The sequence below is a fragment of the Anastrepha ludens genome, chromosome 6, assembly GCF_028408465.1.
Source record: "Anastrepha ludens isolate Willacy chromosome 6, idAnaLude1.1, whole genome shotgun sequence".
NCBI classification, from domain to species: Eukaryota; Metazoa; Arthropoda; class Insecta; order Diptera; family Tephritidae; genus Anastrepha; species Anastrepha ludens.
The window spans coordinates 60,765,247-60,782,672 of record NC_071502.1 but is presented as its reverse complement, the minus strand read 5'-3'; the positions used below and the strand labels follow the sequence as shown (position 1 = coordinate 60,782,672).

Sequence of the window (17,426 nt, the reverse complement as noted above, 5' to 3'; positions counted from 1 at the left end):
CCAAATGTTCATTTACTGACATTACGTTCATCATCTCGTTGGACTCACGATCTCTTCTGAAGCGTTCATGCCACTCGTAAGCGGCTGTGTCCTTTAACGTATCGTTACCGAAACAATTCCTAAGGTTTTCCAATTTATAAGGTTTTCGCACCATTCAATCCATTTTTAATGCAAAATTTACTACAAATTAAAATTCAAATACAGAGGTAGATTTACTTAAGATGGCGTAACTTTTACAAATGTCAAGCAACGGCGATACAATTTTGGTAGAAATGTCAATCACGGATGTGGCAATCTAAAAAAGAACAATAGAACTCAAATCAGTTGACTAAGAGCGTCACCTTACCGTTGTTTCGGGAACTTTTTGATCAAGGTGGTGATCCCTAGTAGCTCCTGTTCAATCCAGTTTTAAATTATTCGGAAATCAAGTTCCACAGTTCCAAGTTGCAGCGCAGACCAGCAATGGGGCGCGTAAAGGTCACACAAAAACCTTTTTTTTATTTAGTAAAAAAGTTTTTCAAAAACAAAATGGATGATTAATTTTGTGCCATCTTGTATAAATATTTTGAGACCTTCCCTTTTAGCAATTTAAACATAAACCTACAGCTTCTTGCGACCCAAAAATTCAAAATATTGCATCCAACATTTTTATCATTTCTCTTGAAATCTTGCAAATATTAATAAGGAGAAATATTTATAAAGGCAAAAAATGTTTTATTATTGTAAAAACTAAAGAAATTTCAATAAACACAAATTAAATTGCCTACCTTTGCAGATTGTAAGCAAGGAAACCACCCGTCAGCAACCAAAGAAACCCTCAGAGGGCCAAGCACGTGCAAAATATAACTTCCAGGCGCAATCGGGCATCGAATTGTCGCTTAACAAAGGCGAGTTGGTCACGCTGACCCGACGCGTGGATGAGAATTGGTTCGAGGGTAAAATTGCCAACAGAAAGGGTATCTTCCCAGTGTCATATGTGGAGGTGAGTTCCTAGAAAAACGTTACAAATTACATTACATCTTTTAATTTGTTTCTATTGCTACCCACTCCATACAATCAGACACACAATAAGAATTAATACGCATTTCAGGTTCTCACCGATATCGGTGCTGAAGACATTGCTGCCCGCACGGTTATCAGCGAACATGCGAGCGTCACGAATTTACGTCCCTCACTCGACACTTTACGCACAAATATTAATAACGAATTCAATTTAATAACCAAAAATGGTCATCAACCACCAAATGGCATACTCAAGGAAACTAAACATCACAACAATAAAATTGATGCCCTGCACGTTGATACGCATTCAGAGCCTTTAGTGTAAGTTGAGTGAAGAAAACAAGATCGCAATTTAGAATATTTTTACATTTTGTACCTCCAATAAATTATTCGTAACTTTTACAGATATCGCGCACTCTACAAATACCGTCCACAGAATTCCGACGAAATGGAACTACTCGAGGGGGATATCGTGCACGTGCTGGAGATATGCGACGATGGCTGGTTTGTGGGCACTTCTCAGCGCACCGGCTGCTTTGGTACCTTCCCCGGCAACTATGTGGAGCGCCTGCTCTGAAAGAGTGCCCGAAAGCCGATATGCGTTGGCAATGCGTTCTATAAGCATACACTCACACAACACAATCACAACAAAAACAACAAGAACACTTTAGTTGAATGAACAAATTGAAAAGCAATCAAAGAAAAAATAATAATAAAACTACAAAAAATAACAAAAAAACAAAAAATCACCAGCAGCTGCAATATTAAAAGCCGCTTACAATTAATTAAATTTAATTTTTGTTGTTATATTTTATTTACAGACTTGTGTAATAATTAAAGAATTAAACAAAAAAAGTAAATATATATTTATTTATATTCATGTTGAAAATATAACTCAATATATATTACCTACATATATATAATTAACCCCAAAGTTTAAAAAATATCTTTGTTTGCAAGAAGCATCAAGTGGAGTGCTTGTGCGCAAGCAAAAGCAACAACAAGAAAACATCAAAGAATGAGCGAAAGCAAATGCGGATGCGCGCGAGCCTTCACATAATTTACTAATAAAACTAGTCAAAGCTATTTCCAAAAAAAATTAAATTATTAATTTAACATTTTCACAAGCAAAAGAAGATACGATATTTGTACACAAATGGCAATAAATAAAATTTTTTTAAAATTTCAAGACTAATGGCAATTTAAATTCAAATTGAAAATTATATAGATATTCCATCGATATTAATGTATAACACATACTTACTTACATAAATATACATTTAGTTTCTCTACATACAAAATTTTAGTTACGTTTGCCACATACATACATATCTGTGTACGTAAGTACATACATACAATCTGCTGAAATGTGCCTTTCGTCGTGAATCCCATCAATGTTGCCTTAAATACAAATTTAATTATAAATATGAATGTTCATATTATCCGGAAATTAACTTAAACTCGTTGCATATGAATGTAAAAAATAAATGAAATAATTTTGCCTGCTGGTTTGTAGTTGACACAATTTAGTTGTAATTTGCATACATATTAATGTATTTGTTGTTATTAGAATAAAAACTAAAAAAATAATAAAATGCATAAAACAAAAAAAAAACACAAAATAAATGAGATTTTTATCCCAACTCGGAGAGGAAAAGTAGCGAAGGAGTGTCTTCTGGAAACTGCAACGTTCTCGTCATAAATCATAAATGCATAAATCACTCGGTCACGTGCCCAGTTAGTTGGATAGGTTAGGTTAGCTGGCTTAGTTCGGCAGCTTATCCAAATCTAAATATACTAAGTGTTTGAAAGAGTACTTATGAAATTCTCTGCCATTAGAGACGTGCTGCAGTTGAGTGAGCGAAAAGGGAAAGGAGCATACAAGAATGCAAGAATAAGAACAAATTCCTCTAATAAACTGAACATTGGAATTCCGTCAAATTCAGTGAGAGCGAAAAGCGATAGGCGCCACCTCTCGCATTCCGTACATCGTGTACGAAGATAGTATGTTGTTATTGTTGTAACAGCTTAAATATTCCCCATGAATGCTCCTGATGTGTCAGTATGTGGCCGGATATAATTTCGGCTCGTGCCGGTAACATGGAATTGACTGTGGTGGGAACGCAAATGAAAGTATTGATGTGGCATATTGGTTAGACCTGGGCGTTGGCAAATGTGGTGTACCACCTTTTATCATATAAGGGAGACTCGTTAGACTCGTTCTGCCTTGTTCTTCGACAGATATGTACGTACCGCTTTGCGATTAAAATCAATTTAGGCTTTTATTTACATGGAAATAATTCAAACAAAGCGAAGCTTACTAGCTTGTTTTTGTGGCTCGGGAACTATTCTGCGCATGTGCTGCAGGCAGTTCTTTCAAAACTGTCCAATACTGGATGACTACTTTCGAGCCTTTGCCTACCTCAACTTTTTGGTATCTTTTTTATTTCGATTCCAATCCAGATATCCTGGATTTACCTTGATTGAACACAAACGCTCTGGCCTCTTTAAAAAGATGGTGTAAAGTAGAGTACCATCTCTGTCTTGGCGGCGCTGGCACTAAGTTCCCCTTTCTTTGATCAGATTTTTACAGGACAGAGGGCGCCTACTAGAATATGCTTGACAAATCACACTAGAACTCGTTTCATTGCCAGTTGAAGTGGGCACTTGACATGGGCCTCCACAAGAGCATTTTTAATAGCTTCCTCTTTATTGGGAAATGAGCCTAATGTGCACTTAATCTTCTTTCTACCTTCCGAAACAATTTCTTTTGTACAGATTACTTTTGAAATACCTGCTGACTTGAGAAGGTGGAAGCGGTGCTAAAGTGAGCTAGCGTCATAATTTGTTTTCATACTTCCTAATGCTACTCCGAAGCACTTAGCAGAGTGGCACGCTCCATACAGAAATGAGGTGATTAATATCGGGGGAGGTTTCTCCACATACAGGACAAAATTTTAGTGTGTCAAGACTCACGAGACAATTCGAACTTTTAGCCCACAATTAATGGTAGTCGTTTTATAAATGTCAAGCCAAAAACTTCGTTACATTTTCCTAAATGGTCTTAATTAAACGTCTTTTGACTTACTTACTAACTTAGGTGGGGTTACAACCATATGCCGGTTTTGGCCGAATCAAAAATAGCCCGCCAGCTGTTTCGGTACTGCGCTCGCCGGTGCCAGTTAGAAATATTGTTTTCGGGTACCGTTTCACAGGTTCGCCTTGCTGTAGCGTCTTCGTTCATGTGGGTAATGGCTAAGTCAGGGTAGCCGCTGTATTTTTACACGCTTAACTATGTCCATGTCGATCATAGCTGTTGTTGTTGTTGTTGTTATTATTGTAGCATAGCTCATACAGCTTACTCTTCATCAACGTGGAAGGGACCAGTCTTTTAACTCAGTGTATTTATTTCTTATACGTTATACCCCACGTTACTGGGTACAACTACCATGGATATAAATTTAATTTTTTTAAGGTGCTGGGCGCCTAAAAGGGACAAAGTGCTTGATTATCAATAATAATACCTTTTTTATTTTTTTGTCTACATTTAAAATTTCGAGTTCGGATGAATTAATTTTAGGTATGGTCCACATCGCTCTAAGTTTGCATTACTTCGTAACTGTCAAACTTTCTAGCCAAACTATTGGAATACACATTATTTTCTATAAAAGTTTAAAACAAAGGTTAGTAAAAGAAATATTTATTTCTTAAAAACATTAATACAAGAAATTGCCTTAGAGATTTCTTAAGCATTATTTAAATGGAATTTATACTTTTGCCCAGCGCTCGCTGAGTTGACGTGAAAGCCCACCCTTCCAGAAACAGACCACAGGCTTTTAAGTGAGCTTTAATTCTTTCATTTCGCGGAGAAACTACCTCGAACTTCCCACTTAATTTAGGGTGCACCCGAGCCCAGGGACCTAATTGCAGCTTGGCTGTTGGAGTAAATATTTACCTCTCTGACAGTAGGTTTACAACTGCTTTGATTGCTGCCTGCAAAGGAATGCAATAGTCCGTTTGCCTGAATTTGTGTTTGAGGAAGAGCCCTTTGCAAAATTCTCCTCCATCGACCTTTCCGCCCAACTCCGAGCCATCCGCAAAGTGGTTTACCAAGATCTGTATCCAAATACTGTAACCCGTCCATTCCTCCCTTGACTCGCTCAGACTCAGTGAGGGTGTACATTGTTCAGTCATAGCTAAAAATTTCGAAGGATAAAAGAGTGCCCGTAGCTTAAGTCTAACTTCTTACCCGAGCACTTCAGTCAGATTGCGACTGGTGCGACGGTAGTTTTGCCTGCGATGCTCCTTTGGCATCGATGCTCCTCCCTCTTGAGAGGATTTTGATATTTTAGGTAACCCTTTATCAGTTCATAGTGAATGTCCAAATACTGTCCTCTAACCTACGTCATCCGCGTAGGTAATCACCCTGCAGCCCCTTCCCTCCCGCTCCTACAGCGTAATGATGAGAGAAAGCCGCCTTGCGTAATGCCCCTATTCACCCCGGCGGAGTGACGCACTGGTGGCTGTGTTGGGTCTTTTCTTCCATATACTATATAAAACTTCCAGAATTTGCCATGTGGAGAAAATGCACAAAACCGCCAACCACTTGAAACTTGCACTTTACTATATAAAAATGCAGTGGCAACAAACCTGCAACTCGAAATTTTCCTAAAACTTCTGATTGAAAAGTGTAAAGTTTTGTGACAATTTTTTTAATATTTTTTTTTTTTGGTTTTTAAGATGCACAAAATTTTAAACTTGGATAAAAAAAAACACATGAATTGTTAGATTGAATTAAATGTATGAATTGAATTAAATAAAAAAAGCTGGGCAATAAGTACCTGTGCTATAGTTATTTAAGGAAGTGTATACACATATATGTAAATAAATTTCCAAAATTTAGGTATTTGTCTCGGTAATTACTCGCAAAAGCACACTGTGGCTTGTAAATTTTATTTCATTCGAGCCGCCCTGTATCAGCTCACATATTCCCTAATCCACTGGCTGTCAAAATGTCCGTAGTAAGGCGAATTAATACATGTCATATGAATTTAATATTACCGTTCTCTGCACCTGAAAAGCAATTAAATGGACTGCAGTTTGATTAATTTCATATTTTAATATTACATTGATGTTTATTTCTTCAATATATACTTAAATTGCGGCGTCTGAATGCAATTTAAACCGTTAACATTTATGCCATGATACAATAAATAAAGTAGTGCCATTTCTGGTAAACATGATGAGGGAAATCCTGCAAATGCGAAAGGATTTTATAAAGACAACAATGAGAAGGCTAGCACAGACTAAGCAATCAAATCTGTGCGTAGTAATTAGTACTATAATTAGTAATTACAACCTAAATATTTTAGTAATTTTATTTATTTTCTTTTGAAAGGGTTGTATTACTTACTTTTAAGAAATTCTAGCTTCGTTAATTTTTTATTAAAATTGTTAAAATTCTACAAAATTGGGTTCCCACTTTGCGGCTATTTATGTACAAGTATAGTATTTTTATACTGCTTATTAAATTCCACCGTAGCCGAATGAGTTGGAGCCATTCGGAATTCACAGAGAGAACGTAGGTTCGAATCTCGGTGAAACACGAAAATGAAGAAAAAGTGTTTTCTTATAGCGATCGCCCCTCGGCAGTCAATGGCAAGCCTCCGAGTGCATTTCTGCCATGAAAAAGCTCCTCATGAAAAGAACATAGCAGGCGTTCGGAGTCGGCTTGCAACTGTAGGTCCCTCCATTTGTGGAACAACATCAAGACACGCAATATTTTATGAAATCCACGTTTGCTTTAAGTGGCACATTTACTTTCAACCATTCATTTTCAATAACTTACTGGAGCTCTTTTCTGCACTTGTGGTCATGCTTTCATATAAAGTATTTGCTTTAAACACAAATTCCTTCAAGGAAAGAGTGGGCGGGATGCAATATTTGGAGGCAGGGCGTGGTGAACCTGTCCACGGATGGCTCGAAGTTGGATGAAAGGCTTGGCGGAGGAGTATTCTGCGAGGAGGTACCCCTCAGAGTCAAGTTCAGATTACCGGACTACTGCAATGTATTGCAATCAGAGGTAGCCGCAATTAAAGAAGCAACTTATTGCCGGCTTACTTGGGTAATAACTGTCACGGAGGTTAATAGCTACCTCAACAGACAAGCGGCAATTAGGGATCTGGGACGATGAAGGTGCACTCGAAAATGGTAGGGGAATGCCTGATTTCACTTTCAATCGTATTCGAAATCTCGAATATAAGGCCATGTGTGGTCATCTGTGTACCAGGAACTGAAGAGCTGGCCAGACAGCATACCTCCTGGAGAGGTGGGCTCCGCGTCAACTCATCCTGCCAAGTACACAAATTTGTAAGGTTGGGAAATCTTTCTGGCCACGAGTGGATCGGAGGCGTTAACAAAATATTAGCTCTCAAATTTCGTGAGTGCCCTCCTATGAGATTCGGCATTACTTCAAGTCATTTTTTCGTCAGTTGTATGAAAAATGAGGTGGAATAATTTCAGCACCTCCTTCCTCGCTGCTTTAAGATATTATATAAATATCTTGACTCTCATCTCTTGTTGTTGTAGCAGCATAAACATTCCCCATACTTACATATGCTGCTGGAGTAACAGTCCTTGGCCGAATATAAATCCGGGTCGTTTCGGTAACGTAGAGCGGACTGTGGAAACGACTCTCATCTCTTTGCTACGCTAGCTGATATAGCAGGCCTTCATCAGCAGAACGAAGTGGCTAACCCCACCTTAACTCAGTCATCGTTCGGTCGTCAGCAATAAATATATATACATCCCCTCCACCCTTTTCTCCTTCCTTTCTTCCTAGTCTTGTGCCCTCTCTTTGGGCAAACATTTCAACCTTACCTAACTTATCAATCTTCGAGTGACTGCAAGGTATTGGGAGAGGCCACAGGATTGCGAATATTTTAAAATTAATGCATTTGCTATAAAGCGTACCCCACCTATTTCTCTTTTCTTCTGCTTTATAAACATTTACTCACTTTGGGCATAAATGTGTTTAAGAAATCTAATCACCTGATCTGGGACTTTATTGAGAGTTCATTGGGCTGAAGGCATGTCTCGTGGTCTATAATACTTAGCAAATCTGTAAAGATGGAAAATTAATGGAATCTTTTATAAAATAAATTTTAGTACGCACTAGATTTCCGACGATCCAAGTGCGCTTGCGTTATCGCGAATATGCCTTCTTAAAGCTTTTTGCGTCTGTGTCTGACGCTTCAACTCGACAGTTTCTTCCTCAGGTACTATGCAGAAATCAATACTATGCATTGTTTGATAATTTTATATCCTTTTCACCACTTTTCATCAACTTTATTTGAAATAACTTAAACAAAATTTTGGAACAGTAAAAAATGCAAAATTCAGCTGTCTCGACATTCGAGTTCCGTTCTCCCAAAACTTTCGAGAAAAATCTTCTCTGCGGGAATTTTGAATTAGAGGAATTTTTCTTCGAAAGAAATATAAATCCACGAGCATACAACTTCCAGGGAATATTTGTGATTGGACTGATTACAAATTCCTGTAGAGATTCAAAAACACATGACAGCAGCTCTACTGCTTCAGAGCTTTGATCTTTGAAGTACGAAGGCATTACATCTGTGAAAACCGAACGCACATTTTCTATAATACATTTTTTTTAGATTTTATTTACTGCAATAAGAAATGAAACTGAAAAGTTAAATTGATGAATTGAATTTAAGTTTTTTTAATACTTTTTGTTTATTACATATATATTTTTTCAAATTTATTGTATTTTATGAATTGCAGCATAATAAAAGTACTTCTTTAAGCTTTAAAAAGCATATAAATTTCATTTTTAGTGTAAATTTTGTCTTGCTCTAATTTTAGCAAAGCACGACTTTGAGCGAATTGAAAATATTTCTCATATTCTTTCAGCATAAAAGTCACACCTGCTCTATCTATGGATCTATAAAAGGAGACGGATTAACTGTCTCCAATAGTGCGGAAATATGTTCATTTTGCGCTTACTCAACATCCATAAGTACCCACACGCTGCTGCCGTCCATGAAATTTGCACACAAAACAAAAACCACAATTTTACTCATTAAAAAAAACAACAGAAACACCTGCTGCCGGTCGGGTAGTATCGAAAATTGTCACAGTTCAACCGAACTATATATTCTGTGCATCCCCTGGGTAGACGTGTCGCACACTTTTGATACATTTGGGAACCACAAAACGAAAGCCTGGCACAATTCTTCCGCAATTGTATTCTTACGAATATTTATGTGTATGTGTCTTTGATTGTATAAGTACAGTGCACTCGCGATAACTCGAACTAATTAAAACAGGCGCTGTTCGATTTATCGAATTTGTTCGACTTATCAATTGAGTGTGCTATGTTAAAAAAACAGTCATCGATATCGATTTTTCGATCGATTGTTGAAAATGGAAGCCAGTAGAAAATTTCTGTGGTATAGTTTCGTTATACGAATTACATTTTGGTCCATTGGCTGGATCAATGGTGTCACATTCGGCGGCATAAACATAGTTAAAATTAAACCATCCTCGGACTTTAATTCGATTTCGTTGGGATGTGATGGGGCATTATCAATTAGAAGAAGAGCCTTCTCAGGTAATCCCCATCTTTCAAATTTTTTCTTACCTAAATATTAAAGTCATTTAACTTGGTTAAAAAAATTGTTTTAATGAATCTGGATTTTACCTGCGGCACGAACGAATTATGAAACCAGTCTTTGAAAATCGCCGAAGTCATCCAGGCTGATTTGGAATTTTTGTACTCCACCGGACAGTTAAAATTTTTGAAAACACGAGGATTTCTTGCTTTGTCAATAACGAGAAGTTTAAGCTTATGGTTGCCGGTAGCGTTAGTGCAAGCCATAAATTGCCTTATCTTTCTTTTTTATAAGACTTATGGTGGACTTGGCTACCCCATATTCCTTCGCTAGAGAAGTAACACTACGTCCACGTTTAATTTTGTTAAGGACTTCAGCCCTCTCTTTTAATGTTAAACACTTCAACCTTTTACGATCCATTACTCACGTGCACTGATATACTACAAATGACAAATTTAAAGCAATTTGGTCAATGCAAGATGTTGTTCCCAGAAAACTAACGGGATATTAACGCCGAAATATTCATATGGACAATACACTAGTATACATATAATTTATATTCATATACTATTACATATGTATCTATGTACAAAATGTACATGTTTGAAAAGAATGTGTGTACAAATAAATTTGTTTTTTTGTTCGAGTTATAGCGCTTTTTTATTGTTCGAGTTACAAAGAAGTCAATAGGGGAAAAAATGTGTTCGAGTTAGCACGTCGTTCGACTTAGCGGCTATTCGAGTTACCGCGAGTGCACTGTATTGTAATATTATATTATTGTTCAATAACATTTATGTCTCGTGATTAATTATGCCGCACAAAGTTCATATTTCCACCTACAACCTGTTCCTCTCTTATCAGCACCCACAACTATCATTACAAACATCATGTTTTGAATTCGAAACCTTGGAAAATTTCATAGAACAAATAGCCTGTGAGTCCCCTTCAATTGGGCAATGGGAGATCCCAGATGCATATGGCTGTACTATCAGCAGTCAGCAAACTATAAAACCTATTTGAGCAGTTGGATTAAGCATCAGACTACGAAAGCCATTGTAGTAGTAACAGCAAAAGCGAATAAACACTGTGAAATCTTCTTCTAACTACCAATCATTATCCCAATAAATCATTTCAATATGAAGACAATCATACTTTTCGCTGGTCTCATCTGCGCTTTCTGCTTGTTTCATGGCACCAAGGCAGCACCTACTGATACAACTACTCTGGAACTAGAAGGGGACCAGTTGGCCGTGCTGAAGGATGAACCTGTGGCAGAATTGAGTCGTCAAAAGCGCGCCACATGCGATCTACTGAGTGGAACTGGTGTTAATCATAGCGCTTGCGCCGCCCACTGTGTACTTCGCGGCAATCGTGGGGGTTACTGTAACGATCGCGCTGTGTGCGTCTGCCGTAACTGAGAATCGGGGGAGACATAAATCAATTATGTATACCCTTTTTTTATTGTATGATAAAACTTCGATTATTTACTAATAAATTTTCCCAAAATACTAATGAGATTTCAAGAAAAAAAGTTGTTTATTGGATTGGTTTGGGGCAAAAAATCCTTTTTGGGGATGTTGGAATTTTATTATGTGACAATAAGAAAACCAATTTTAAAACTCCATAATCGGAATATTATAAACTCGTTAGTTATAAAGCATTATTGCTGGAATTACTCCTGTGTGAGCTTAGTGAAATGATTCATTCATCTTAACATAGTTTGTCGCATATTTGCGCATAAATTCGGTTCATGCTGAATGTTTAAAATATTTCATGAGAGTGAGGCAATCAAACTTTTACATTTCTTGTCCAGTATATTAATGTGACTAATCTGCCCACAGAATATTTTAACTCTCAAAAAAATAGAAAGTTTATTAAAACCAAAGCACTAAAAAAATTCACCATTACAAAAAAAAAATTGTAAGTCAAGCCGGTATCCATTGGAAGATCTATAATTTTTGCAATTGGCGTGAACTATACAGCTGCAGCATAATTGTAGTATAAGTTGAAACAGTCAAGCAATGGAGCGCGTGAATGTGAAAATAAAGATTTCCAAAACTCAATATCAAGTTTTTTTTAGTAAAAAGGTTATGCAAAAACAAACTCGGATGATTAACTTTATGTAAACAGTAGGTGTGATCAAAAAGTATGGCGAATTTTGTGTTTTTTTCAAAAATTATTTATTTATTCATTAATATCTATTTGTCCCCTTCAAAGTAATCCCCATGCGATATTATGCACTTGAGCCAACGTTTTTTCCAATCTTCGAAGCCCTTCAAAAACATCTATTTTTTATCTTGTTCAGGTCCTCCTTCGATGCCGTCTTTATCTCGTCAATCGTAGCGTAGCGTCGTCCTTTCATGGGCCTCTTCAGTTTCGGGAACAAGAAAAAGTCACAGGGGCCAGATCTGGGGAATACGGTGGCTGTTCCATCATTAGCTTTGGTTTCCACGTCATAACCATAATCCTACGATTCGTCACCAGTTATGACCCTCTGGAGCAAATTTGAGTCGTCGCGGACAGAGTCCCACATCTCATTAGCAATGTTCATGCAATGCTGCTTTTGGTCGAAACTGAGCAGTTTTGGTACGAATTTTGCGTCGACCCGTCTTATGCGCAAATCATTGAATAAAATCGAATGGCACGGGCATGAGCCAATCGATATGTCTAGCTCCTCAGCAACTTCTCTAATGGTGATTCAACGATTGGCCAATACCATTTTCTTCACTTCATCAATTTTTTGCGGACTCAAATAGTATTCCAGCTAGCGTCTTTATTCGCTATTACGCCCTTGCGTTCGGGTCGCTTTTATTGCCTGAAGAGGATGTTCCTAGAGGTATCAGTGCATTTAAATCCTCTAAACAAATGCATTCCGATGACCTTTCGACTATGCATTTAAAACGTGTGCTTCACTAATTCAACCGATGACCTTTCGACTATGCATTCAAAACGTGTGCTTCACTAATTCAACTTTACCTCTGATGTCTAACATATCCTTTTCTTAAGGTAAATTTATTAATGACAGGAAAAAAGTTTACATAACTTAGATCTATAAAAGTGGCCATAAAAATTATGTAGCTGATTATAGACCGTTATCGAAATCGACTACAGTCCCGAAAATTTTTGAATGCATATCTAAACAGAAATTATTATACTCTGTTGGTTGTTGTTGTTGTTGATGTGGTTGAGTATTTGTATCACACTATTCTCGTGTGATGTTCTTTTTTTTAGATCAGTTCCATTACGTGAGATACAGATATAACAGCAAAATTTTTATCTCTTTGTATGCGATTTCATTAATTTACTGTAGGAAAGGTTTACTCTTGCACCAATTTCTTTGTAGTGTTTTTGTGATTTGCAAGCTTCCCTGATTGCTAATTGTTCTGCCTGGAACACGCTGGCATAGTCAGGAAGTCGAATTGATTTGGATAAGTTGAGCGGTTCCGAATAGAGTTCACCTCTCACACCACAGTTCATCTTAGAACCGTCAGTGTAGATTTCGACATCAAATCTACCAATCACTTTCCCTTTCCTCCGTTCGGCTCTCGGTGGAAAACATACTGTAAAGGCTTTCTTAAAGTTGAGGTCGGGGATTGTGAAGTCTGATTTGTCTTTGAGCAGTGAGGGCCCCTGTAGAAGGATCTTGCTGTGACCGTACAATCTTGTTATCCAGCTTCCTATATCTCTGAGTCTCACCGCGCTGCATGTGAAGATTATTTTTATCTGGTAACAGATGTGTTAACATATTAAGCGCTTCAGTAGGGCTGGTGCTGAGTGTTCCTGTGGTTAAGATACATGCTGATCTTTGTATCTTGTTTAGCTTGGTTTGATTGTATTTATTTTCCATCGCGGGCCACCAGACTAGTGCCGCATATGTTACTATCGGTTTTACAATAGCTGTGTAGAACCAGTTGAATAACTTTGGTTGAAGACCCCATTTTTAAGCCAACATTGCATACACGTGCAAAGTGCTATATTAGTTTTCTTCACCCTGTATTCTACATTGGGTCTCCAGCTAAGTTTGGGATCAAGGATAACTCCTAAGTATTTTGCTTGCTGGATTAGCGTTAGACTAACTCCGTTTAATTTTGGCAGGTCAATGTCTGGTATCTTGATTTTCTTAGTGTATAGCATCAGTTCTGTTTTACTCGGGTTTACCCTTAAGGCATAGTCTGTGGTCCAATTACTGAGTAATCCCAAAAGCTCCTTCCATGAGCCACTAGCTTAAATTCCCTTTTATATTTTGAAATTTTTGTATAAAAAAGGGAAGAATGCCACGCAAACCACCAATGAAATTTGTGAAGTTTACGGAGACGATGCTGTACTCGTATCAGTTCGTGTAGCACAACAATGGTTCGCTCGCATCCGTTCTGGAAATTTCGATGTGAAAGATGCACCTCGCTCCGGTCGACCTATCGTTGAAAAAATCGATGAAATTATGGAAAAGATTGACCAGGACCGTCACATAAGCTGCCATGACATCGCCATGGCACTAAACATTCATCACCAAACGGTTGTGAACCACTTAAAAAAGGCTAGTTACAAAAAGAAGCTCGATGTTTGGGTACCAGATGAATTGTCTGTGAAAAATTTAATGGACCGAATTAACATCTGCGATTCTTTGCTGAAACGAAATGAAATCGAACCATTTCTGAAGCGAATGGTAACAGGAGACGAAAAGTGGATCAAATACGACAATAATGTGCGAAAAAGATCATGGTGCAAGGGTGGTGAAGCTCAACAAATGGTCGCAAAGCCAGGATTGGCGCCTCGAAAGGTTGTGCCGTGTGTTTGGTGGTATTGGAAAGGAATCATCCACTATGAGCTGCTCCAGCCTGCTCGAACGATTGATTCTACACTTTACTGTCAACAACTGATGAGATTGAAGCAAGCAATCGAAAAAAACGGCCACAACTGATCAGCAGAAAGGGCGTCGTCTTGTTTCAGGACAACTCTAGGCCACACACATCTTTGATGACTCGGCAAAAACTGGGAGAGCTTAGCTGGGAAGTTTTGATGCATCCACCAGATAGCCCTGACCTTGCACCATCGGACTACCATTTGTTTCGCCCAGAACTCCCTCAATGGAGTAAAGTTGGCTTCAAGAGAAGCATGTGAAAATTACTTGTCGCAGTTTTTCGCCGAGAAACCACAAAAGTGTTTCATGGAATAATGTCTTTAGAAGAAAAATGGCAAAAGGTGGTAGACCAAAATGGTACATATTTGGTTTAATAAAGTTCATTATAAATATAAAAAAAAAATGAGTTGAAGTTTGATTAGAAATTTGAAAAGACTTTTTCGACTAGCCAATATTTGGGGTGAGCAAATTTATGTTTTTCCACAAATGTAGGGACAGATGGTTTTTTATGAAGAGCCTTCTCATGGCAGAAATACACTTGGAGGTTTGTCATTACGTGCCGAGGGGCAGGAATAAGTCTATTACCGCAACAAGGAAGTAAAGTACTATTTTATGAGTTATAAACTTTCTTATATCGTAGCTTTTCATTTTCATAAATGAGCTCTTTTTGGAGTCCCAAAATCGATTTCTTAATAATCGTTCAAAGCAGGCACCCTAAAAGATGCTAAAAAATGGTTCCAAAAGTCTCTGAATATAATATAATGAATGTAGGAGTTTTATCACTCATTTCGATATATCACTCATGAATATCGGATCTTTTTAGGGGTCACATTTGAGCAGTTTTTGGTACTTTTTGATGTTTCTTCTTCAATGGATATATTATATATTATATTGATACATTGCACTAAATGAATTATAATTGAAAATAATTACATATATAAATATATATTTACTATATACAAATGTTTGAAAAAACTCACAAAATAAAATACAACCATTTGTATAGCAAAGTATCACAAATTTGTTTAAGAAAAATAATTGCAAACTCCATGTTCGAAATTACGGATTGGCTTTAAACCATTCATATAAAGTTCACTTAGCAAGACACTGCAACCAAATCTTTTTAGGCTAATGCTCAAAAAATGCTGTCAAATAGTCTCATAAATAAGCATTGACGCTAAAAACTACAAAACTCTTTAAAAAATGGTAAATTTTTTTAAGCTTACGAGCACTGCAGAAAGCTAAAATCTAAGACTTCTTTCGCAACCTTATTTCGGTACGCTCTCTGTTTGGTTAGCTGGGGCATTTTGTTATATTTGTGCCAGATATATGTACGTGCTTCCAAGCATGACCGGCGTACATTTATTATTAATCATGGAAATCTCTGACAAAAATAGTAACGAAGCTTGGACCTCAAGTAATGTTTGTAATTCACGTCGAAACTAGTTGGTTAAATGGGTATTGATTAAGAAGTACGGATTATATTCGACAATGTTTATTTTAAAACCATATTGGTTTTACTTCTAGCAGCCAGTATTAGTTATTTGATGCTTTGTTTGGAAGAAGCCTAATTGTCGTCACTTAGCGCCAAACGATATGAAAGCAAATTACTATCATACTTCAAGCATTGTCCTACCTCGGTTGCATTCTGAAGAACTCCCTTATGCTCCGCTCCTTCAACAGTACGTCATCAACATTGTATTGCATTGCATATTTATATGTATGTGTATTCAATTATAATATTTATTATCGCTACATAAGTATTTAAATATGTATGTATCGTGATTTTTTACGTCGCACAGAGCTCATATTTCCACTTACAACCTATTCCCCTATTATCAGTAGCCACAGTGAACATCGTGCAGTGAATTCAAAACCTTATAAAATTCCCTGCAATAAATAGCCTGTGAGTCCCCTTCGATTGGGCAATGGGAGATCCCAGATGCATATGGCTGTACTATCAGCAGTCAACAAACTATAAAACCCATTTGAGTAGTTGGATTAAGCATCAGACTACGAAAGCCATTGTAGTAGCAACAGCAAAAGCGAATAAACACTGTGAAATCTTCTTCTAACTACCAATCATTATCCCAATAAATCATTTCAATATGAAGACAATCATACTTTTCGCCGGTTTCATCTGCGCTTTCTGCTTGTTTCATGGCACCAAGGCAGCACCTACTGATACAACTACTCTGGAACTAGAAGGGGACCAGTTGGCCGTGCTGAAGGATGAACCTGTGGCAGAATTGAGCCGTCAAAAGCGTGCCACATGCGATCTACTGAGTGGAACTGGTGTTAATCATAGCGCTTGTGCCGCCCACTGTGTACTTCGCGGCAATCGTGGGGGTTACTGTAACAATCGCGCTGTGTGCGTCTGCCGTAACTGAGAATCGGGGGTGACATAAATCAATTATGTATACCCTTTTTCATTGTACTTATATGATCGAGTTCCAATTATTTACTAATAAATTTACACAAGTTACTTATGAAATTTTAAGAAAAAAAGTAGTAGTTTGCTTGAAAGTTCTGATGAAATTTTGAGACGTTTTGTACACATTTTAAAATTTTGCGTTCTGTGACTTTTGTTGTGACATTAACTACAAGATATTTTTATAAAAAAGTGGTGGTGTTTATAATTTTGGATTTGGGAAGAAATTCTATGGGTACGAATTGCTACTGGTAATAGCAAGTATGTGAAGGCCATACAAAAAAATTAAAAATTTAGAAATAACTTGCTACTTTTAAAATATCCTTATTGTGCTTATCTATGCAACCATCTCCGGAATTTTCTGCGATATACAGCCTTGGCTAAAAGTATTAGGCACTCCCCTGAAATGCAAGTAATTGTGGCTACCAAAATGAACACCGCTTTTTGCAAATGTGTCCCTAATGTGTTTAACTTTTGATTACAACAATAAATTGCATTATGG

General features: G+C 37.3%; 3 protein-coding genes across 26 annotated transcripts in view; all 3 read left to right on the top strand.

Moving 5' to 3' along the window:
• Positions 1-2,187, top strand: part of LOC128868776 (sorbin and SH3 domain-containing protein 1) — a 139,151-nt gene extending 136,964 nt beyond the window's left edge. For all 24 annotated transcript variants that reach the window (XM_054111278.1, XM_054111283.1, XM_054111260.1 and 21 more), the window contains 3 exons: positions 776-982; positions 1,091-1,323; positions 1,408-2,187. In XM_054111278.1, the coding sequence (XP_053967253.1) occupies positions 776-982; positions 1,091-1,323; positions 1,408-1,579 (612 nt within the window). In that variant the 3' untranslated portion in view covers positions 1,580-2,187. The remainder of the gene's footprint in view (positions 1-775; positions 983-1,090; positions 1,324-1,407) is intronic.
• Positions 2,188-10,655: 8,468 nt separating this feature from the next.
• On the top strand, positions 10,656-11,143 carry LOC128866665 (sapecin-like). The gene has a single exon (XM_054107566.1). The coding sequence runs from the start codon at positions 10,772-10,774 to the stop codon at positions 11,051-11,053; it is 282 nt and encodes a 93-aa protein (XP_053963541.1). The 5' UTR covers positions 10,656-10,771; the 3' UTR covers positions 11,054-11,143.
• A 5,346-nt stretch (positions 11,144-16,489) lies between these two features.
• LOC128866498 (sapecin-like) lies at positions 16,490-17,011 on the top strand. The gene has a single exon (XM_054107303.1). It carries the CDS (start codon positions 16,602-16,604, stop codon positions 16,881-16,883), a length of 282 nt encoding a protein of 93 aa, XP_053963278.1. The 5' UTR covers positions 16,490-16,601; the 3' UTR covers positions 16,884-17,011.
• Positions 17,012-17,426: the final 415 nt, after the last annotated feature.